The following is a 24,352-nucleotide window of genomic DNA, read 5'->3' as shown; positions in this document are numbered from 1 at the left end:
ATGAAATACATCCAGAGGAGGACACCCAGGGTAGGATGGGGGATAGAAACCATGTCATACGGGGAAGAGTTTCAGTCACTGGAGGGATTGGATCTAGAAAGAACAATATATAAAGGATGCAACCAACTGTACACATCTGAAGGGCTATCCATATTCTTGTTCTTTCTTTTTAAAAACATATTTTTATTGATTTCAGAGAGTAAAGGCGAAGGAGGGTAGGAGAGAAGGAGGGAGGGAGGGAGGCAGAGGGGGAGGAGAGAGAGGGAGGGAGGGAGGGAGGGGGGGAGAGGGAGAGAGAGAGAGATCAGTGGTGAGAGAGAATCATTGATTGGCTGCCTCCTGTACACCCCACACTGAGCCAGCAACTTGGGCATGTGCCCTGACTGGGAATTGAACCCTGACCTCCTGGTTCATAGGTCGATGCTCAACCACTAAGCTGTGCCAGCTGGGCCATATTCTTATTCTTGTTTTTCATATTCAACTTATTTTATCTTCATAAAGCAGGTATCCTTATTTGTCAGAGAAGTTTAGTGACTTGCTCATGGTACCGCAGTGAAGCCATGGCAAGGCTAGACCAGAACTCGTGACTCTTGATGTGATGATCAATAGCTTTTCCAATACCCAAATGTTAATCACCTTGGATTAGAGAACTGACAGAGAGAGGATCAAGGACATACATATATTTTAATGAAAATTTAATCTGGGAAACGACTTCTCCTTTACACGCTGGTCACACACGTTTTATAAGTTTGGCCTTAAGTGCCTTCTTTCAGACGTGAGTTACTTCTCAGGAAGATACTTCGGGCCAGCAATAATAATCATTCTAAGCGATACAAGTTTTAGTTTCTAAAGTAATTTCATACACATCATTTCACTTGGTCCTCACAAAAACCCTGTCAAGAAAGCAGAGTATACATTACTGCTCTTAAGTCCGAAATAATAAATAACAATTAGTTAATGGAAAGAGAGTATTCAGACCCTGGAAATAATGGTCATGTCATACACTGTGCTAGTAAAACCACCCTAGAGGACTGATCACAATTCTTGATATTATACTTGGATGAAGCTAGTCAGCTTCAACATAACTATAGGAACAGACTGGGTCCAGAGACAGAGGGAGGCAGAAACACAAGACCCATTAGACGCGTGTGTTCTGCAGGTGAGGAAACATACACACACACTGATGCTGTTTGCACAAGGGCAACTAGCAGGCAGGAGCAGAGGCTAGACTTGAGACTCTACCCGCCTAACAAACAGCTACTCCATGTGCCCGGCCTGGGGGACGGGAAACAAATGCAAGACGGAGCAGGCCCTGCCTCTGAGGAGCTTCCGAGCTTGTAGGAGAGAGCCATTCACGGTTACTGAAATAAAACACTTCCAACTCACAATAGTGATGTGTCTTGAAAAAGAAGGAAGGAGCGAGGGTTCCTTCTACCTGTGTCCACAGCCACAAGCCCTTGAACCAGCTCCCTGCTCCTTCCCTGTTTGTTTGTGTGTTTTTTTTTTTCCTGATGCTGGATTATCCCTGTGATCTCAGACACTTAAGCAAGGCTGATTCTTCTTGAGAAAAGGCAACCACAAGGCTGCTAATCCCCAGGTCCGTCAGATAACCTTGTTTGGCCTAAGTGTAGGTGCCAGGAGAGATTTCATAATTAGGGGTGGCCTGCGGGGTGCATAGACCCAGGCAAGCACACCGGTAAATTACTGTTTTTAGTTCTCAAGAAAAACAGAGCAAAACCTGCTGGCCTTAATCTAGGTTTTCAGTTAATATGTTGTCAAAACTCCCAGGAACTGGGCAAGCCGCACATTTTTGCGAACCTTGTAGTTTTCACTCTCCCACTTGTCAGCTGTCCCTCTCCAGGTGATTTTGCAGGAAGCCTAGGCAATCAAACCGAAACAGAGCACCAGCACCACCCACCGTCTGTTCCCACCCCGGCCGAGGCGGGGGAAGCACCAGGTGAACCGGCCTGGGACAGGGAGGTGACAGTGTGGCATGGAACTAGACGCCTGGTGCTTTACACTCTCGGTTATAAGGGTGAATGCCATGACACCTCCCCTGCCGCCAACGCCTCCCCTCTCCCCACCCCAGCCTGCTCTGCTTCCCTCCTAGGCTGATGAAAGGCAGAGCATGAGAAATGGACCAGGGTGCAGCAGCAGTGCTTATGGCACAGAGGACAGGGGGTTTATAGTCCTCTAGCGCAGTGGTAGCCAACCGGTGGACCGTGAGGTCCGAAAGGTTGGCGACCGCTGCTCTAGGGTTCTGAGACTCCCTGAAGGCTCTCCTCAATGTTGCACAACAGGAAAGTAGTAAAGTGTGACATCCCTCCTGGCAACTACACTGGGAAGGGAACTCCCATTTTCCTGAGCATCCATAATGTTGAACCCTCACATCTACCCTGTGAAAAAGGCAGGCGGGTGCGTGGGTTCTGTGGTTTAAGGTGCAGAACGAGATTCAGTCTGACTCTAGAACCCGCACAGTCTGTCTCATCCCAAAATTTGAATCATATTCAAATTCAACCAACATTTGCTAAAAGCCAATGATACGCCAGACTTCAAGTTACCAGTACATGCCATTCTACAGGCCTTTTCATTGAATTTGTCCAACCTACTAGTATATCTAAGTTCTGGGGTATTACTCCCATTTTAAAGGGTGTATTCTTAGGCTTTTGAGAGGTAGAGACTGATATTTTCTGATGTCCTGATTTTATGATATTCTTCTCCTGTTTCCTTGGATTTTTATGAGAATCCAGGTAACGATAGCTTGAAATACAATTTGGAAAACTCTAGTAACAGTAAAGTGTTCCCTCTTAATAAGGGCAAGGAAATGCATTATTATGGACAGGCAATAAAGAAGTCTACATGTCTAAAGTTTACCCTTTAGTCGCCACATTTGTCTTTTTAATAATTTTTAGCCATGTGCAATAAAACCTCTCCAAATTTTTATTAAAGTATTTCTTATAATCTTAAAAAGAGTAAGCTGAACAAAAGGGTGTCTTCTTTGTTTAAGTGATTTTTACAGAGAGGGGAGGAGGAAGGAGACGGGTAGGGGGAGGGAGAGAGGGAGAAGCATCGATGTGAGAGAAACATTGATCACCTGTCTCCTGCATGCCCCCTATGGGGGATCAAGCCCACAACTCGACATGTGCTCTGACCAGAAACTGAATGGGCAACCTTTCAGTGTAAGGGACGATGCCCAACCAACTGAGCCACACCGGCCAGGGCCAATAAAGGTATCTTCATAACTTTGAGTCATCACTATGAACATGTATTACTAAACTACGACACAGTAAAGAGACTATAGGATTTTCTTTTTTTTTTGTTTTTTTTTTAATATTTTTTATTGATTAAGATATTACATATGTGTACCCTCTACCCCCCCTCTCCCCGCTCACCCCCTCACCCCCCCGTTGTCCGTGTCCATTGGTTAGGCCTATATGCTTGCATATAAGTCCTTTGGTTGATCTTTCCCCCTTGCCCCCACCCTCCCCTACCTTCCCTCCAAGGCCCGACAGTCCAATCAATGCCTCTCCGTCTCTGGATCAGTCCTTGTTCATCAGTTTATGTTGTTCATTATATTCCACAAATAAGTGAGATCTTGTGGTATTTATCCGCTCTCCAGTTCCATCCATGCTGTGGCAAATGGTAAGAGTTCCTTTTTCTTCGTCCTCTTCTTAAAGAATACCTTTCAGCTTTTCATATAATGCTGGTTTGGTGGTGATGAACTCCTTTAGCTTATTCTTATCCGCGAAGCTCTTTATCTGACCTTCCATTCTGAATGATAGCTTTGCTGGATAAAGTAATCTTGGTTGCAGGTTCTTGCTATTCATCTCTTTGAATATTTCTTGCCACTCTCTTCTGGCCTGCATGGTTTCTGTTGAGAAATCAGCTGACAGTCAGATGGGTACTCCCTTGTAGGTAACTGACTGTCTTTCTCTTGCTGCTTTTAAGATTCTATCTTTATCTTTTGCTCTTGGCATTTTAATTATGATGTGTCTTGGTGTGGTCCTCTTTGGATTCCTTTTGTTTGGGGTTCTCTGCGCTTCCTGGACTTGTAAGTCCATTTCTTTCACCAGGTGGGGGAAGTTTTCTGTCATTATTTCTTCAAAAAGGTTTTCAATATCTTGCCCTCTCTCTCCTTCTGGTACCCCTATAATTCTGATGTTGGTACGCTTGAAGTTGTCCCAGAGGTTCCTTACACTATCTTCATATTTTTTGAATCTCTTTTCTTTTTTCTTTTTCGGTTGGGTATTTTTTGTTTCTTTGCATTTCAAATCTTTGACTTGATTCTTGGGATCCTCTTGTCTGCTGTTGGAGCTCTGTAAAGTATTCTTTATTTCAGTCAGTGTATGCATAATTTCTAATTGGTCCTTTTTCATGACCTCCATGGTCTCACCATACTCCTTGAGGGATTCATTAAATTTATCGGCGGTTTCCATAAAATTCTTGACAAACCTTATAAACGTGGCCTTGAACTCTATATCCAGTCGTCTGGCCTCCTCCGTTTCTGCCAATTGTGACCTGTCTCTTTGTCTCCGCATTTTGGCTGCTTCCCTGTGTTGATAGAGTGGCCTGCGCGCCAGGTGTCCTGTAGGGCCCAGTGGCTCAGCCTCCCCAGTTACCCGGGGTGGACACTCTTGGTGCACTCTTGGTGCCTCGCTTGTTGTAGGATCACTGGGAGGAATTGACCTCCAGGCCAATTCGCTGTGGGAAGCAGCTGTGTCTGAAGTGGGAGAATGGTCCCCCTCTGACCACTGGGTACAGTGGCTCCTGGATCTAAGGAGGTGCTAATTCAGCCCCTGCCTGAGGCCACACAGCAGGAACTACGAAGAGGCTCAGCTGTGAAGCAATGCAAGCCGCTGCGGGGCCTTGGGCCTTCTCTTGGAAGTTCCGGGTCTGGCTGGCCCGGCTGCAGTTAGGTAATTATCAGGTTGCAAAGTTCTGGGGCATTCACATGCAAAAGCCTCTGCCTCAGCCCGGGTGGGGCGGGGTCTCAGGGAGGCAAAAGGCCGGAGAAAGAAGCAATGGCTGATTCTCCGCGCCCGGAGTCGCGCGTCTCAGTGTCCCGGCAATGGCTGCAAGCACCTCCAAGGGAAATCTGCCCCCAAGTTCGCCCGCTGCCGCCTGAGAGAGCAGCCTCTCCCCGTATGAGACCTGGGTCCCCAGAGACTTCCCGGAACCGGAGATCAGAGCAGTCGGGAGCTTGTGATTCAAAAAGACAGCCGCGTCCTCAGGTGCCACCCCCTTTCCGCGCGCGCGAGCCGCCGCGTACCTCTGCACTCAGCTTCCGCAGCTCTTCTGGCTCTCAGCGTGCTTTTCTTTTCTTCTAGTTGTAGAAATTACACTCAGCCAGCCTTCCTGTTGTTTTGGACGATGTTTGCTCCGTCCTTTGGGCTAATTTTCAATTGTTGTGGGAGGCGACTATTTCCCGGTGTTTATCTATGCCGCCATCTTAGTTTCTCCCGAGACTATAGGATTTTCAGTGGCCTGTTTCCTAGGATCTGAGTCTGAGAGCTCTTACACTGCACTTGAGCTTCCCCATGCCCTCTCTCACTGTCATGGCAGTGTGGCTGCATCCACCTCTCCCTACAGGGGCTTCTCTTTTTCTAATGTTTGCTTCTGATGCGCTGTGTTCTTGTGAAGTAGATGTCCTAAGAACTGTGTGCAAAGTAAGAGTAAACAGGATTGGAGTGATGGGCCAGCAGATGTCCTGGGCATGGTATGCTTTATTATAAGTTTTGTAACATTAGTTTTGGCTGCTCAGAATTAATTTTTTTTATGACTTCCAGGATCTTAGCAATGTTCCAGATTTTTAAGATAGCTGAGTTCCAAACAGCTGAAGTGTTGAATGATTACATTAAAATATATACAAACACACATGCATTTTTAATTATTGTGATAATTTTCCAGGGAAAATTAAAAAAATATAAACCATATGAAAAATAAAAATCTCTCACAAGGCTATTACCCCTCAAATAACCACTGTTAATTTTGAATATTTTCCTTCCAAACTTTGATTTTATGTGTGTGTTTAATTTTAAAAGACCAAACAAACCTAAAGTTGTGTTTGTGGTAGGTATATAGAATTCTGTAGTCTGCTGTTGGATGTTATTAAACTCTCTTGGTAAACAATTCTAAATGGTTGTTCCATTGACTAGAATATTATAATTTGCTTAATCATTCTCTTAGTTTTATAGATTAAGGGCATTTCTAAAATCTTACTCTTAAGAAACTGCTGTGAGCCTAGGGCAGGGTGGGGGCGGGCTAGAAGGGGTCAATGGGGGAAATAAGGGGACATATGTAACACTTTCAACAATGAAGATCTAAAATGTTAACCAAAATAAATTTAAAAAAGAAACTGCTGTGAGCATCTCTGTATAAAAACACAAAGCATACATTTTTAATAAAATTTGATTTTCATATTTAATAGGTGTCCAGAAGAAACCTTCACTTCACATTTCAGTGGAAGCTAAATTTGTACAAGAAAGAAAAGGAGTATTTTATCTCTAGTATTGCCTAAAAAGGTAAAATGTAGCAATTAAAAAAGGCAAATAATAGATCAAAAAAGAAGGCCCAGAAGGTTTCAAAATTCCTTTTGTCTGATTACAGTCTGGCTTTGTGATTATTTCATCTAGATGGAAGAAGAGGTCAAAACACATAGATTTCCTAATTACATGACCAGTTTTTAAAGACTGCTGACAATTTATTTATCAAATGAAATTAGTATGCAATTTAAGCCGTGATGAGTGACTCAGAGGGAATTTCTACTCTTAGAAACAACCAGAGTGAACGTGGGTGCTTGGGAGGAGCGGACGCAGCAGGAAATGTGGGAACTTTGCTCTGTCTCCACTCCTGCCTTAGGCTACAGATTCGGGGGCACGGAGCCTGAGGTTTATGCAACTGAACTGAGTCCCCCCGTTCACTGCACACATTCTCCTCCTCAGCCATTTGCCTTGAGTAGATGTGTCTTCCAGCTTGGCTTAGATCCAACCTGGAAACCTGGAAACATGACATCTGGGGTTTAATGCTGCAATTAAAAGGAATTTATTAAAAAACAACAACCCAAAGATATTGTAATTGCAAATTTACTAGGCCATGGTTTAGTGAAAACACAGCACAGACGGTTGAATAACTGAACCACATCCGGGCTGTAACATTACTTAATGATAAAGCCATTGCTACAAGTAGAAAAGGATATCCTAGGGCCACAAACAATAGCGTGATGGGGAGAAGCCAAGTGGTTTGGAGTTTAGAGGACGAGGAGGGCAGTCTGGTTTAAATTTGGCTTCTTTGGATCAAATCTTCTCTGATGTCTATAAACTAAGGTGATTAATTTCTTTCTCATCCTGCCAGTCCTCATTTATTGCAGTCAGTTACCTTCTGTTCTCCCTTCAGCTGTATCTGGAGGGAAGGACAGTGAGGAGAAAGGATGTTCAAAGACCTGGATTCTATTCCTAGCTCTGCCACCACCATGAACCTCGTTGGAGTTATGACTTAAGGCTGAACTCGCCACTTACTAGTATTAGTTATATGACTGTAGGCAGTCACTTATCTTCTCTGTGCTCCAGTTTTCTCCTTTGTAAAATGGATTGTTGGGCTGCGGTACGAAGTAAATAAAACGATGTGCTTCAAATCCTTGGCAAGATGCCTGGCAGATATACCGATGGTTGCTGTCATTATCATTAGCTTCCATGGGCTTCGGATTCCCAAAGTGTTTCACAGAAGGGATAACGGAGGCTCAAAGACATTTATGTCTTGGGCAGAAACATAGGGTAATGGGTAGCACAGAGGAAAGACCAGAATATAGAGCTCCTTCCTTCTACTGTTTTCCCCTACACAGAACACTGGTTAAACAGGAACAATCGGCACTCTTCCCACCCACCCCCATCTCCACTTCTGCGCACCAGGGAGCTAGCTGCAAGAAGCGGATAAAGAATTAAGGGTAGTATAAGAGTTTTGGAGAAGAAGTACTAAATCAATCAAAAGAGTTATCCTGCCCAACATGAAACTTCATTCCATTTTTTCTTTTCTTTTTTCTTGAGGACCTGGGGTGGGGAAAGCTTTGAATGAAGTAGAAATGCTCAAACTGCCTCTATTTACACGATCTACCAAATGCTTAGGGACTATAAGAACTTCCCAGAATCCTTTGTGGTACATTCCAGTTGTCCCCAAACCCCTGATGCATCATTTTTTCTGCATGAATTTAGCTTCAGGGGGAGAGTTTGTGTAAGAGGCAGAATTTCTCTATTTCCCCAGCGTCACCGAGGAGAACCACGTTCGAACTTTTATAGCCTTTACACAAATACCTGCCAGGAAGCCAACCTGGAGACAGTAGAACCCAGTCCATGCCTCTCTGTCATCCTTGCCCCCATCCTTGCCTCCTCCTCTTTCTTTTTTTGCTGGTTTTGTTGCTTAAAGCTACAGCCTCCTTTTACAGAAAAGGGACTGGGAGAGAGCAAACAAGATAAGAAAGCACTTGTCCAAAATGTGTTCTCATTTCCACATCTCCCCTAAGTAACATTCCAGAAGCCCACGTGCAGCTCCGCCATCACAAAGCACAGAAACTGGTGGAGCACGTCATTACTCCGAACCAGTTTCCTCTCCTGTAAATTGGGTGTATCCGTCCAACAGCTGTTACTGCAAGAATTAAATGAGATATACAAGCAAAATTCTTAGTACAACGAGTAGGTACTCTATAAATTGTTATTAAGAATAAAACAGTAACAACTAACATTTATGAAGTACTATGGGGTAAGAAAGTCCTCTGTTAACAACTTTATACATGGTCTCATTTAATCCTCACATCGCTATGAATTGTGAACACCATCTTCATCTTACAAATGAGGAAACTGAGGCACAGAGATAACTTAACAAAGGCAGACTGACTGAATAAATGTGAGTTCCCTTCTCTCCCAGCCCCTAGGACTGCCACCAGAACACCTACACTTGACCTCTATTTCTGTTTGAGGGAGGAGTGAGAGTCAGAATAATTTTTAGGTCAAGTGGCTTGGTATCTTTCCTTCTCTCCTACATCGTATTAAGCTCCTGTGGCGTTTCTGGCTTCCTAAGACTTGTTGGGCTGTTACAGGAATGCTGCTGCATTTAAGCATGAATGATGAACAGAAACACATTCTGACACAAAATGATATACATGTGGAGACTTGAGGGGGAAATAAAATAAAGGGAAAATAAAAACTTCCCACATCAAGCAAGTTCCCGAGGCGGGGGTGCATTCGGAGCTGTGTGAGAAGACTTTTTCCTGTTCTCTTGCAGTCACTTGTGCTTGTGTTGTCTGTCTACAAGCAGGTCTCACTCTGTAAAGTATTAGGAAAGAGTGCACTTCACAGTCTCAAATATGTGTCTTTCCCTCCTACAAAATGTTTCCTCTGAGGAACATTGCTAGATCACAGCTGGTCAAGATGCTAAATCTTGACGGTCTGGATCCTGGCCAGAATCTACAGCTACAACTCCGTGAAAGAAGAATTCTTAAAAAGCAAAAAAACCCCACAACAACCTTTTAAACAACATTTGCTCTTCTTCTTTCTCCCCTTGTAGCAAGCGATGACCTCATGGCAGCGAGACCTCTACACGGAGGTGTTTAAGTTGGTTTACCGCCATCAGAAATGTTTGAAGCTCTAGGTACGAGTCCGCGCCAATATCATGTCAACTGTGCTAAAAAGCAATAATAGTTTCTCACCTTCTTAAAGATTACTGCTTAAATAATGCAGAGCAACGACAGGGCTGCTCCGGCTGCCAAAAGCAGGTTGCCAAGGCAAAGCCGAGGTAGAATTACGTCTTTTGGCAGCTAAGAAATTATGACATAAAGTTAGTTTTTTCAAAAAACAACCTCCATAAATTAGGCTACTATCCTTTTTCAAAATCCAGCCATGGCTGGATTTATCTTTCCCCTTTCTCTCTCTCTGGTCAAGTAGAAGCACAGAGCCTCCTTTTGGGAAAGCCAAGTTGAACGGTGAGATCTTATCTCCCAGGAGGTAGCTGGGGGTTAACAGTTTTAAGCATGCGGTATCCTGGCCACAGGCGAGCAGTCTAAAGACCTCTCACCATTACCAGATAAGTGAAAGTGCTTAATCTTTGCCCTGGATGTGAACAAAAACAAGAAACAAAATAAAAATAGAAGCAATCTTAGGCCAAAAGCATTGGCTGAATTCTGTGCCAATGGTCACTTTCCCCCCTGGGCTCAGCTTGAAAGGTTTCCTGCCAAAGTCTGACTAAATAAAAACAGTTTAAAAAGGTCTAAATGAACAAGGGAGCCTTTACATTTTCTTTAAACCGAGTACTGATGGAAAGACGAATTTCTGAAAGACAAAGTTCCAGAGGCAAAGGATAAAACAAGCAAGCTGAAACAATCCCTTTCCCTGGGCCATGTGATGTGAGGGCTGGCCATCCACCCTCCATAGCCCTGGGCCACAGGGCCCTGCTTGGAAGAGAGGCTCCAGCATAAGCCAGGAGAAGAGGCTAAGGGGGTGCCCACAGCCAGGAGGCCTATCTGGAAGCCAGGCTCAAGGCTAAGCTCCCTGGGATCAGGGAATAGAGAATGATCCTCCAAAGAGACAAAAGAGGTCCCATGGGGGTGGGCAAGGCAACCTCTTTTTACCCATTAGCTTTCACTTTAAGGAATCATCATACAGCCTTGGCTGGTTTGCTCAGTGGTCAGAGTGTCAGGCCATGGGCTGAAGGGTCCCGGGTTTGATTCCCATCAAGGGCACATACCTTGGTTGCAAGCTCAATCCCCAGGCCTGATCGGGGCATGTGTGGGAGGCAACCAATCAACGTGTCTCTCTCATATCGATGTTTCACTCTGTCTCTCCCCCTCCCTTGCACTCTCTCTAAAAATCAATGAAAAAAGTATCCTTAGGTGAAGATTAACAAAACAAGACAAAACAATCACCATACAAATTAATCTACGGACACAGGCAAAAAACAAGATGAGGACTGTAAAGTGGTCTGTAAAACAGAGAGATGCCAGGGATGGTACTTGGGGACCCGTGGGAGTGTCTGGACAGCAATTAAGACAGGGGAGTAATAAAGTGTTTATGCTGAAAACTAGGAAAAAATAATAACTTTGCCAGGGAAGCCAGAGAAATAGTAATCTCACAGAGCCCAGCCCCCGAAAGAACTCTATAGGGAAATTAAAACCTATAGTTTTAAAGTCAGGGGATGCTTTCAGAACTTAAAAGGTTGATTACAAAGAGAGTTCCAGGAAGCTTTGCACTCCAGAGGCCAATGACAGAAGCTGTGAAATTCAGTCTGTGAAAGATGCTGCCGAAGCTGAGCTGCCACCATGCTTCTAAGACGCTCTGCCCCGAACCGAGGCACAGGGCTTTAGTTGGGTGTTATTTTCAAAGGAAAATGGATAGCACTTGCCACCATTTTGGGATATGCTGGAGGCCTTTGGAAGAAGTGCTTGAATAACATTTTTTAAAAAATTTATTTTGTTTTATTCGATTGATTTGAGAGAGAGAGAAAGAGAGAGAGAGAGAAACATGGATTTGTTATTCCACTTATTGATACATTTGTTGGTTGATTCTTGTATGTGCCCTGATCGGGGATCGAACTTGCAACCTTGGCATATTGGCATGATACTCTAATCAATGGAGCTTCCCGCCCAGGGCCATTTAGCCATCATTTAACCATTGCTTAGTAAGAGACTGTGAGGGTCTCGGGATAGCGTCTTGGGAACCTAATCTTATGTACCACCAGAAGAGGTGCAGTGTAAAACTGTATGCAGATTAACAGGACGTATAGGGTATCCCCCCCAAAATGTATACACACTTTAACAGCTGATTTCTATTACGTTTGAAAAACAAAATGCACTTTAATACAGCGGTCGCCAACCTTTCGGACCTCATGAACCACCAGTGGTCCACGGACCACTGGTTGTGACCGCTGCTTTAATAAACACTGCCTTTATAATTTTCAGGGGACACCCTATAACAAATTAAATTATTTACTTCCTTATTCAAATACATATTGAGTGTACTATGCACAAGGCACTGTGCACTAGACATGACTATTTCTGGGGACTTTATCTAGACGTTACTGTATCTGGGATACAACGATTGAGAAAAAAGCCATAGTTCCTGCTTTTACGGAGCTTACACCACTGAAGGAGAGGATAGACATCTGTCAACAAAATTACAAACATCAATGCACAACGACCACCTCTAACACATGCTATGAAGTTTCTTTTTTTCTTTTTTTTTTTAAATATATTTTATTGATTTTTTACAGAGAGGAAGGGAGAGAGATAGAGAGTTAGAAACATCGATGAGAGAGAATCATCGATCAGCTGCCTCCTGCACATCTCCCACTGGGGATATGCCCGCAACCCAGGCACATGCCCTTGACCGGAATCGAACCTGGGACCTCTCAGTCCGCAGGCCGACGCTCTATCCACTGAGCCAAACCGGTTTCGGCAGTTTCTTAACATGGGTTAAGAAAGCTTGTGACAGAACTGACGCAGAGAGGCCAAGATCCGAAGGGTCAGTAGAATCCTTCACCAGGTGAAGAATGGCTTAGTGGGTGGGAGCACCTTCTAGGCAAAGGAACAGCATAAGGCAAGGCTCCATGTCACAAGACAGAGCACTGTGTGAGGACCCAGAAGGCCATCAAATGAAGGACATGGAAGACAATAAGGCTGGAGAGAAAACCAGGTCTGCGCTATGCAGCGGCCCAAAGGCCATGTCAGAGTTTTTCTCCTCATCTAAGTCGTTAAGTGTTTTAGGCTCGGTGGGCATGGGGGAAGGAGAGAGATTAATTGATTGATTTGTATTTTGGAAAGTCCGCTCTGGCTGAGGTTGGAGGACAGACTGGAGGTGGATGCTGGAGGACCACTGGCTGTGTAGTAGTTTAAGTGAGAGATCCTGGCTTGAACCAGAGTGGAAATGCATAGATATGAACAAACAGACATATTAGGGGAAATCAGCAGGGGTTGCTAAGGTTGGACACAGGGTTGAGAGGGAAAGGGTGGATTATGCCTGGCTTCCTGGCCAGTGTAAAAGAATAGATGGAGACTCCTTCACTGAAAATTGAGGCCTGGAGGACCATGGGGCTTATGGTGGTTGGAAGACAGGTTAAAAAAAATGGACTCAAAGAATGTGTTGTGAAAACATCCAGGAGGCAGTTCGAACAGAGCACTGATATCAGAAAAGACATCTAGGCTGTGATTTTACACTTGTGCTTTATTTCAATATGGGGACCATCAAAATGACAACTGTCACCTCAGGATAAAGGATAAAAAGAGGGCCTGGCTCTTGCAGCTCGGCCACCGACATGCCATCCAGACTGAGGAAGACCCCAAAACTTCGGGGCCACGCGAGCCATGGCCACGGCCGCATCGGCAAGCACAGGAAGCATCCGGGGGGCTGCAGGAATGCTGGCGGCCTGCATCATCACAGGATCAACTTTGACAAAAATCACCCAGGTGACTGTGGGAAAGGTGGTATGAGGCATCACCACTTAAAGAGGAACCAGAGCTTCTGCCCAACTGTCAACCTTGATAAACTGTGGAACCTGGTCAGTGAGCAGACCCAGGTAAATGCTGCCAAAAGCAAGACTAGAGCTGCTCCTATCACAGATGTGGTGCGATCGGGCTCCTACACAGTTCTGGCGAAGGGAAAGCTCCCAAAGCAGCCTGTCATTGTGAAGGCCAAGTTCTTCAGCAGAAGAGCTGAGGAGAGGATTAAGGGTGTTGGTGGGGCCTGTGTCCTGGTAGCTTGAAGCTACATGGAGGGACGTTCATTAAAATGTCCACAAGTAAAAAAAAAGAGGGCCTGGAACTGAGCCTGGAGGGGCTCTAGTTTTTTATGATGAAGCAGAAAAAGAGGAGCCTGCAAATGAGATAAGAAGCAGTCAGAGAGGAATGAAGAAAACAAGGAGAGGGTTATAATAACAGGGTTCCTTTTCTGGAACCAGAAGATGCTGAATGGTCCCTTGTGTAAAACAGTTTAATCTTAACACAATTATGAGAGGCTGTACTGAGGAACAGTTAAAACAGGGGCCCTAAAGCTGTTCTGCCTGGACTCAAATCTCAGCTCCTCTGCTTGATGGCTATGTCACCTTTAAGTTACGTTAACCTTCCTGTGCCTCAGTTTCCTCATTTGTAAGATGACAGAGGATAATGGGTCTTAATTCACAGGGTTGTTGTGAGGATTAAATGAATTAATGAAATAATGTATTCAAAATGCCTGGGAGAATACCTGATTTACAGTAGTAGTCACCTGACTTAGCTATAAGGACAGTACTTATTATATTATACATTATTATCCACTAGCAAAAGAGTCATTGAACAAGCATCAGCTCCAAAGCTGAAGCACAGGGAATTTATCTAAATTGAGCTTAAACTCAAGGGTCACACTGAAGCGGCCAGTGGTCACTCTGAATGCTGCAAACCTGTGTCAGCTTTTGGTGGGCAAAGACCCTATCACGAGAGCCTTCTTGAAACCTAAGAGCACAGTGCTTTAGACCGAGAAGGATGCTTATCTGCTGATAGAGAATCCCTCCTGAAAAACGCTTAGTGCAGGACGTATAAGTGGCTTTTCTGCTAATTCCTGCCCTGCATTCATTTAAGTATGTCCATCTTCCAAAGCCAAATTCAAGTCCTACCTTCTTCATTAACCCTTCAAACGTGCCAATCTAAAGGGATCTCTTTGAACTCTAAACAGTACACTACTTAAGATGATACCATCCAACTGATGCTTAATGTAATCACTCACGTTTCTATACATATTCCAGCAGACATTACACTCATGGCCTGGCAGTCTGGGAGGCTCCGGGGATAAAGAGGTGAATCAAATAAGGTTTATGTTGGTAGGAAGGTCCCACTTTGTAGTAGAGAAGACAGAGTTAATCAATAACCAGAACACCACGGGGCTTTGTATACAATGTCCGTTTTGCATATTTTAGTGGAGAAGGGAGGCAGAAATCTTAAGGACTCATCAGAGGAGGTTATATTTAATTGGTGCCTGCAGAAGGGGAAATGGACCCGGCTGCGAATGTGCTGGGAGCGGGGTGAGAATGAGAGTAAAGAGAAGGACACTGAAGAAGGAATAAGACACATATGCCTGCAGTCCAGCTGTGGAACCAAGTCCTGTAAGCATGGTCTGGGAGGGACCCGGTCTTCTTCGATTTCTCGCAACCACATTTCTACTTTCTAACCGGATGCAGTACAGAGCACACAGGAGATGCGAAGTGAATATATCTGTTTTGTGAATAAATGGATTCAATTAGTTGTACTCAAAAGGTATTGTTTTTATTTCTTTTGGCAATGTGTTGAGAAAACATTCAGTTAACATTAAAAAAAAAGAGTAAAAAAGAGCACTATAGGGTTACTTCTAACAGGAAAATAAAACTATCTAAAGATATGGTTATAGGAAATCTAAATGAGGAAATATTATGCAGCCATTAAAATACTAAAAAGTTTTTAATGGCATTGCTAAAAGCCTTAAGGTAGATAGACAAAAAAGCAGTATATACAACTGCAACAACAGTGCTGTCCAATACCGTAGCCACCAGCCACAGGTTACTGAGCACAGCCATGTGGCTAGTTGGATTTGAGATGTGCCATTAAGTGTAATAAATACACTGGATTTAGAAAGCATAATATAAAAAAGAAATGTGAAGCATTTTATTAAAAATTTTAAAAACACTGATTACAGGTTGACAATTTATTATTTTATTGGCATTAAATGAAATGTATTATTAAAATTAATTTACCTATTATTCCCTTTCATCTTTTTTCAATGTGGCTGCCAGAAACTTAAATGCACACATGTGGCCCAGACTGTATTTCTACTGAACACAGCACTGGTGTCGAGGAGACCTCAACTCCTCCATATGAGATACACATAGAAAACTAACCCAACAGCAGCTTTGCTCCCTGGATTGGGGTTTCCCCCTCTTCTATATATTTTTCACGTCTTCCAAATTTTATTCATTAGGCACATATTACTATATAATCAAAAGGAATGAAAAGAAAGAAATAAGCCACAAATAAAAACAAAGAGAAAAAGATCTGGATTTGGCGTAAAGACTTGGTTGCTGGAGGCTGAGGAAAGAAGCCCAGGGAGACCCCAGTGACTTTCTGTCACTGGCGGAGGGTTAGCACACAGAGGATGCTGGCCAGCTGTTCTTCATCCTAACTGGAGACAGAAAAAAGCGGAAATGGGTGTTAACGGCAGGAGGGGGCCTGTAAGTTAAATATAGGGAAGAATTTCCTGAAGCGAGGGTGTTTAAACTCTGGAATGAGTTATGGAAGAAGCCTGGTCCCCCAAGGTCTTTTAAAATACTGCAGATACCCATATGCCTTGTGTGTTCCTGTCTAGAGGCAACGAGATGACTTGTCAAGGTTTCTTCTAAAAGAGGTATCTTCCAGTAAATAACCCCAATAAAACTTTCTTTTTCATTTATTTTTGACCAGGCTTCACTTTTGCTATTCAGAATGCCAGCCTGCAAGAAGCACTCTGAGAGGCAAGTGTATCTGCTACAGCTACCTTAAGTAGGGCTCTTGAGACTTCAAAGACCGTGTCATTTGATCTAAATTTAAAAACCAACATCAGCTAGACAACATGTTTTTCAAGTCCCTCAGGGGTCACCTGCCAGAAACTAGTTCTGAAATCGGCCTCTGCATGATGGAGAGAAGGAAAGAGGCCAGATTTGCTTTGTAAAAGTGAGGCTTTTAAAAACTGTTCATGCTGGGCACTGCCTTAATGTCAAAGGTGAGTATTTGGCTTAAAAGCAGTACGGCTATATTGTTACCCTTTGTAGATTGGCTTACTTGCTGTAGGTTTTCATCATTCTCACTTTACTCAAAAAAAAAAAGAAAAAAGAAAAAAAGAAAAGAAAAGAAAAGAAAAAGAACCATTTCTTAAAACGTGCCAAAGTTCTTCATTACTTATTTGTTTATTTTAATGTGTTGTTGAGCCTGATTCTATTTATAAGAAGGAATGGAAGGCTAGGTCAGCAGCAGCACCATCTGAAGATTTTAGCCCTGAAGTGAGATGACCGCACATAAAGCCACTAGTTGCTTCTCCCCAAGTCACATCATTCAGCTCTAGAAGGAATCTGGAGATACTGTCAGCAAGCCAAGGTCACTTTTCACATGCTCTGTCCCAATACGCTCAATGAAACCGATGCAGTCTCCATACAAATAGCACACTTGGCTCAAAAACATCAAATGCGTCAGTCCACGGTTGGCCTTCATCACTGGAACAGACTGTCCGCTGAAGCTGGGTCTCAGCTTAAGTCCCACATGACAGTAGGAGTGAACAATGCATAGGAATATTTCTGCAAGTTATATCCTTCAAAATATTTAGCTTGCCTTATCTACTCATTTAGATTATAAACTAAACAACTGTCAACTAGGAAAAGACACGGCCAATCTTACACTCAGGAATCTTCTTTTGTCCCTTGAATAGTGCTAGATGCAGAGGAGACACTTAATGAATTGTTAAATGCATGAATAATACTTAGCAGTACTTTCTGTAGTCCTTTTTAGTTTATAAACCACTTAGACAGACATTATCTCATTTGCTCCATACAACTATACTTGGGAAATAGGGCTGGTGCTATTAACTCCACTTAAAAAATGGATATTCAAAATGATTTATGAAAATTAAATAGCAGAGCTGAATTAGAGCCTACATTTTCAGATTCCCAAATCCAGTGCTCCTTCCACTATGTACCACACTCCCTTGCTGCTAGACAGTTTAAGCTTTATAAGAGGGAAAATTAAACTTAGAATAAAAAATTATATGTATAAAGCAGTACAGATGGCTTTGAAATCCTGCTTTTATGTTTCTTAACTAATGAATTAAAACAGAATTATTTGTGTTTCTTTTGGTCTTAAAAGTTCTTAAATTCATCACAGAGTTTAGGACGCTCAGTTCTCTACCTCTCTGCGGTAAATGGGGGAGGGCACGCAACTGAAAATGCTTTCATCAGAGCTGCTGCCTTGATTTTGCAGTGCATGTTTCTGTATTTGACTTCGGTGGGTTGCCCTGTGGAAGGTAACAGGTGTTAGAGGGCCGGGGAGCGCAGAGAAAGAAAAGCATGATCACTAACTAAAAGGTGTAGCCTGATATCGTCAAAAGAACATGGGACTAAGAGTCAGATAGTCTGGGTTTCTGGTCCCAGTTCCATCACTTATTACCACGTGATCTTGGCAAGTCACTTCACATGTCTAAATCTCAGTTTTCTGATCTGTAAATCAGTGATCATCGTCCTTGCTCTCCCTCACAGGTTTGTTGCATGCTTAAATAAAACCATGGAAACTTTTGCAAAGAAGACACTTCTATTATTCACAACTTCTAACTACAGTGAGAGTTACCCAATAAGGTAGCTCTACAAAAAAGTAGGTAGGCAAACAGATTTGTAGGGTATTTATCTCTAAGGCTTCTGAAGGTACTTATCTCACTTTCTCCCTAGGAGAAAGTGAGAAGGAGATGGTGAATATTTTGTAGTCTCCTTACAAACAGATATAGAATATGGCTTAGTTATTAAAATATTTGACCAAGAGTCATAGTCTATTATCTTTTTGTAAGGGGATGAATGTATATATTAAAGGAAAAACAAAACACCTTTAACAAAGAATGGATTTAATTCTTACAATAGACAATAGCTATGATTCACTTATCTGTTAGATATTTATAATAATAGCTACCATGTACTCAGTACTACTATGTACCAGGCAGGATGCTAGGTATTTACACACTTAATCTCTATGATTAAACCCTATCAGGTAGGCACTATTTTAAGCTGATAGCTCCAACTTGCCTGAGGTCACAGACACAGTAAGTAGTGGAAGTGGTATTCAAGCCCAGAGCCTTTACCTGCTCTTTACACCTGGGCAACTTGTTTCCTTAACCGACTCTGCTCCACACCCCAGGCTTCACATGTCCAAATCCTTCTCGTGGTGCCAGCCCACGCAACTATCTCCTTAGTGAAGGTTTATCCAATTCTCACCAACACCCCTCACCAGGAAGGAAATTACTTCCTCTGAAAGTTCTAGGTAACTTATCTACCTTTCTTATAATACTTCACACTTTCTATTTTTCCATTTTCTATGGTCTGTTCCTATTTCATTGCCTAAATTAGACTATAAACTCCTTAAATGCAAGTTCAAGCAGCATGTTCCATGAACAGAACAGGATTCATCCACATGCTCATCGCTTACCAAGCTCCTCCTCCCTCAGTGCCAGGCTGGGATCCCAGGATGAGCACGACAGTCCCTAGCCTCCAACTGCTCAAAAGCTGAGTGGGTAAGACTTGGTAGGAGCAGTGGACCTAAGACACTGAGGGAATACATATGTATCTCTGCATCTGTCCCTGTACCTGCTGAGTGAGTAAGTGAGGAAGGATATGAGTTGGATCTGAAGGGAGAGCAACATCTGGATAGGGCGAAGGCAAGGACAGGCCATTCTAGGATATGGGAAGTTGTCTGAGAAAAGAACTGAGGTCCTAATGCATTCAATAAAAAGGAAACAACCGAGGTCAGAAATGACTGTGGTATGCCGGGGGTCAGTTGAGACCGGGTAAGAGAGCATGAAGAGACATAATCGAGGGACTGTCCCAGGACCCGGATGCTGGGCCCCAGCAGACAGCCTATCACAGCAACCTCAGCATCTCTTCCACGTGGTTCCTCATGTCACTGCAGCCAACGAGAGCAGCTCGCATGCCCTTACCTTCCTGACCAAAGCTCAGCACTAGCACCAGCTGTGCATGTGCGTTCTGTTTGAATCTTAGACCACTCAGTAGTAAAAACGAAAGAAAAATGGGATGATTAAGTGCCACACTGGTGGCTTCTAACCAAAATACTCAAGAGTACACCCCCTGAGCTGAAATTCTGCTTTTAAAAATTGTGTTGCTTGGAAGTTACAAGGGGGTTAGTCATCCTAGGATGAGAAAATGGGGACTCCTTCTGGAAAGAGCTGGCTCAAAGCACTGAGCCCCACGGAACAGTGTTTGTAAGGAAGAGGGGCTACTTGTAGGATTAATCAGGTAGATGCTCTTGGTATGAGATAAGAATTATGTAATGTGAAAGAAAAAGAGGAATTTTAATCACACTGTCTTTTCTTTAAAAAAACAAACAAAACAAGCTATCACAGAACTTTGAAGCTGGCCACTCAGAGGGTTCCAGTGCCTGCGCTGGTCCTCAGTCTGAAATCCTCGATCCTGAAAGAACACACAGCAATTGCTTCCACAGAGACCCATCTGTGAATGGCAACAACCCACAGAAAATGGCAATGTTTTCTTTTACAAAAGATGTAAGCGGCTCCCTCAGGAACGTGAGTTTTTTTACCCTTTGCCCTAAGGAGCACAGGCTGGGGAGGTAACTCCTCCATCCATGGCTGCTCTCGGAAATTCTCAGATTTCCTCTGAGGCTAAAGGGCTTGTTCCAGCTTTGTTTAGATTTGTAACTTCCAGCCTGCCTTCCTGCAGTGGTCTTTACTTGGGATCATTACGTAGCATTCACTTTGCAGGACTTTGCATCTACCCTGGTAGCCCATTTTTCATGAGAGCACCATAAAGCGGCACCATACTATTCATTCATGTTAATGCACTTGGCATCGTTGGCACAGAGGGGTACTGCATAAATGTGTCAATTTGTGGCTTAATGGGTTTTTTACACCAGTGCCAGGAGACCTAGATTCCAGTTATATTATTAGAGGCTCATGGGTCAACCATTCTTGGAAAGTCACTTAATTTCTCTGTACCTTAGAAATGAAAGTTGTGGAAATTACAGTGTCCCAGGAAAAGAAAGGCAGGCAGGTTGCAATGATGAAGCAGTTCTATGTAAGCATTTTGCGTAAACTTTCTAAAAAGATTTCAGAAGAAAGGGATCTAGTCTCTGAAGTTCCAGTAATTTGCTGTGATTTTGTTTCTCGTTTTAAATATTTACTCCCCCACCCTAATTTTGCATTTGCAGTTCATAATCCTTTTCTTGAAAAGGGTTCCTAAGTTGTATAAGCTCTATGTACCACAAAACTCAGATTCTCTCAATCCTAACATGAATTTGCATTCCAGGCAAGGTAGTCTGTTCTTTGCCAATAAAGCTACTGTGCCTTTGCCAATACTGTTCCCTCCATGTGAGGAGTGGGGTGCGGATCACCGCAGTAGAGAAGGAAGGACAGAAGGACAGTGAGTGTTGTGACTCTGAGTCAGGAAAGAACTTGCTCATGTAACCAAGGAGGTCAGTGTAGCGACCGCCCATGAGAGAAGGGCGGGAGTGGTGTCAGATGCAGCGGAGAGGAAGGGGCCAGGCAGACCATGAACAAGAGCTTGGGTTTTATTCGCCAGGGAAGAGAGGGAGTGATTAAGATGTAACTGAACATTTTAAAGGTCACTTTGGCTACTGTGGAGAATGACAAAGGTGGGAAGAGAGTAAAATCAGGGACACAAATTGGACTAGTGCAGTGTCGGGTTAAGAGGAGGCAGGGATTTGGACTGGGGTGGTCGTAAGAGCGATGGTGGGAAGTGGTAGAGATGAGACAGTTTGCGGATGATTAGAATGAATCTAGTGAGAGTAATGAAAAGAAGGGAATCAAGGATGATTCCCCTGGTTTGAGCAATGGGTAGACAGAGCCACTTGCTGAGAGAAAGAAGACTGGTGGAAGGATAGCTTTAGATATGTTGAGGTTGAGATGTCTGTGATATTTCAAAGGGAGGTGTTAAGCAGATCTCTGACTATACAGAGTTTGTAGGAGAGATTTACACTGAAAAAATAACGTTGAGAACCATAATGTAAGTGTTTATAATATAAGTGTCAACCAAATTCACGATCGCCGATAACATATCGAAACACGTGCGTGCGATTGGCGCCAGTGAGAGCTTTATATGTATTGCGCATGCGCGAGTCAACTTAGCCTTTTATCTATCTATCTATCTATCTATCTATCTATCTATCTATAGATAGATAAAAGCCTAAGTGACCTTTATGACCAAACAACCAGAATGACTGGTTGCCCAGTTGCTATGATGTGTACTGACCACCAGGGGGCAGATGCTCAATGCAGGAGCTGCTCCCTGGTGGTCAGTGCACTCCCACAGGGGGAGTGCCGCTCAGCCAGAAGCCTGGCTCACAGCTGGAGAGCACAGTTGCGGGGCGGGAGCCTCTCCTGACTCCACAGCAGCGCTACCAAGTGGCAGCGGCAGGCCGGGATGAGCACAAATGGTGTGGCGTCTGGTCCCAGCTCAGGCTCCTCTCTGGCTGCCTGCCGCTTGGCACACTGCTACATCCCCCGAGGGGTCCCGGATTGTGAAAGGGCGCAGGCCAGGCTGAAGGGAGCATCCCTCCCTCGCCGTGCACAAATCCATGCACTGGGCCTCTAGTATAGAATAAACTTGCTTAATTAGACCTGCTTTCTGACTTAGCTAAACTTTTTCCAGCCCAGTGAAGCACCCCAACTTCTCTTTCAGGTAACTGTCAGCAACACAGCAGTAAATATCAACATGAAGCAGATTATGATTATAGATCACACAAGGAGAACAAAGGGTGAAACATTTAACGGCAGCAGTGTTTGACTGTATTTGGCGCAGTGAGAAAACCTGAAGTCATTTTCAAGTTCCACCATTTCTTACTTCTTTTCAGTTGGGTCAAGCTTCTAAACTTTCTAAATCTCTGTTTTCCGGCTAATGAAAAGAAAATAGGATTCCACCGAGTCTCCTATCTACCTACTCCAGGACTTCTGTGAGGATCAAATGAGATGAGGCATGGGAAAATGCTTCACAAACATTTGGTTAAACTGTAAAATGTTTGCACCTGGCTATAAACAAGTAGGGTTTCTGGGCTGAAGAAACTCCGAGGAGGCTAGTCGCTAGAGAGAAGAAGCCAGGCGTTGCTACATGATGTCATTACCTGGTGCCCACAGCAACCGTTTCTGGGCTGGGCTGGGCAGTGGGCCACATTTTGCGCCATGGGGTCTTGGCAGTGTTGGCTGTGATTTGGTGGGGTGCCGCTCTGGGGTGGTGGCGGGGCCTGTGTCCCACTTGGGGGAAGCCGAGTGTTGTTTTGTCGGTGTCAGGTCCGCGGTGCCGTTTATTTTTAAATGGCCAGTGCGCATCATAGCTACCGGTCGGATGGACGGACACTTAGCCATATATATATATATATATATATATATATATATATATATATATATATATTATATAGTTAGTTAGTTTTCAAAACTAAGGGAATGAATGTGATTACCTGAGAAGAGAGTAGAGAGAGAAAGAGAATGACCTAAGACAGGACCACAGAGAAGTCCATATTTAATGATCATGTAAGTAAGGAGGAATGTGAAGGACAGAGAAAGAGCTGCTGGAAGAAGGAAATCTATGGGAGGGTAGTATTGTGGAAGCCAAGAAAGGAGAATGTTTCAAGAATGTAGGAATGGTACTGAGACGAAGAATAGGATAAGGATAGATACGTGTCCTTTGACTTTGGCAACATAGAGTTCAGCAGGCACCTGCCTAGAGAAGAGGAATTCAGGTATACTGATAGAAATGGAAATCAGCCTGGAGTGGGTTAATTAGGAATTGGAAAAACATCATAAATAGGCCTATAATCATCATAAAAATTAAAGCAGTAGTTAAAAATCTGTATTTTCCCCCTCAACAAACAAACAAACAAAAAACACTAGGTTTTTCTAAGTTTTATCAGTCCTTCAACATATAGATAATTCCTACTGTGTACAAACTGTTTCAAAGAGAATAGAAAAGAAAGAAAAGATCCTCAATGTATTTTATGAGGCTATTACAACCTTGCTGCCAAAAATCAGACAAGAATTATATGAGAAAGAAAAATTATAGGCAAGTTTCATCTCAGTTCACAAATGTAGATTTCTTTAAATATTAGCAAGTCAAATCTAATAATATAGGAAAAAATAATATATCATTACTACGTAGAGTTTATCCCAGGAGAAATAGTTTAATGTTAGAAAATATATTAATACTTATTGGCACATCTAACATAGTAAAGAAGAACAAATATAGTATTATCAATAGATTTAGAATAAGCATTTGATAAAATTCAAAATACACATTCATGATTTAAAAAAACATGAATAGAAAAGACACTTCCTTTTGCTAATAAAGTACCTATGTTGTAACCTGCAATAAAGTAGATATAATACTTAATGGTGAAACGTTAGAAGCATTCTCTTTAAAATCAAGAATAAGACAAAGATATTCACGGTCACTGCTCCTCTTCTATAATAAAATATAAGACAATAAAAAGTAATGACAGTTGTAAAAATAGAAAGGAAGAAACAACACCATTATTAAAAATAAAACTATATACACAGAAAATCCAAGAAAATCTAAGACAACCTATTGTATTTAATGTTAGCAAGGTTGC

General features: G+C 43.1%; 2 protein-coding genes across 3 annotated transcripts in view; one reads left to right on the top strand and one right to left on the bottom strand.

The window, feature by feature from the left end:
* UVRAG (UV radiation resistance associated) overlaps window positions 1–24,352 on the bottom strand; it is a 284,006-nt gene that overhangs the window by 2,685 nt on the left and 256,969 nt on the right. The window lies entirely within an intron of this gene.
* Window positions 13,291–13,737, top strand: LOC308525147 (large ribosomal subunit protein uL15-like; the record flags this gene model as incomplete). Its single annotated transcript, XM_081099916.1, has 1 exon — window positions 13,291–13,737. The coding sequence occupies one exon, from the start codon at window positions 13,291–13,293 to the stop codon at window positions 13,735–13,737; it is 447 nt and encodes a 148-aa protein (XP_080956042.1).

This window comes from Myotis nattereri, assembly GCF_964212035.1.
Source record: "Myotis nattereri genome assembly, chromosome: 9".
NCBI classification, from domain to species: Eukaryota; Metazoa; Chordata; class Mammalia; order Chiroptera; family Vespertilionidae; genus Myotis; species Myotis nattereri.
The sequence above is the reverse complement of the archived record's forward strand: the minus strand, read 5'-3'. Positions and strand labels throughout refer to the sequence as shown.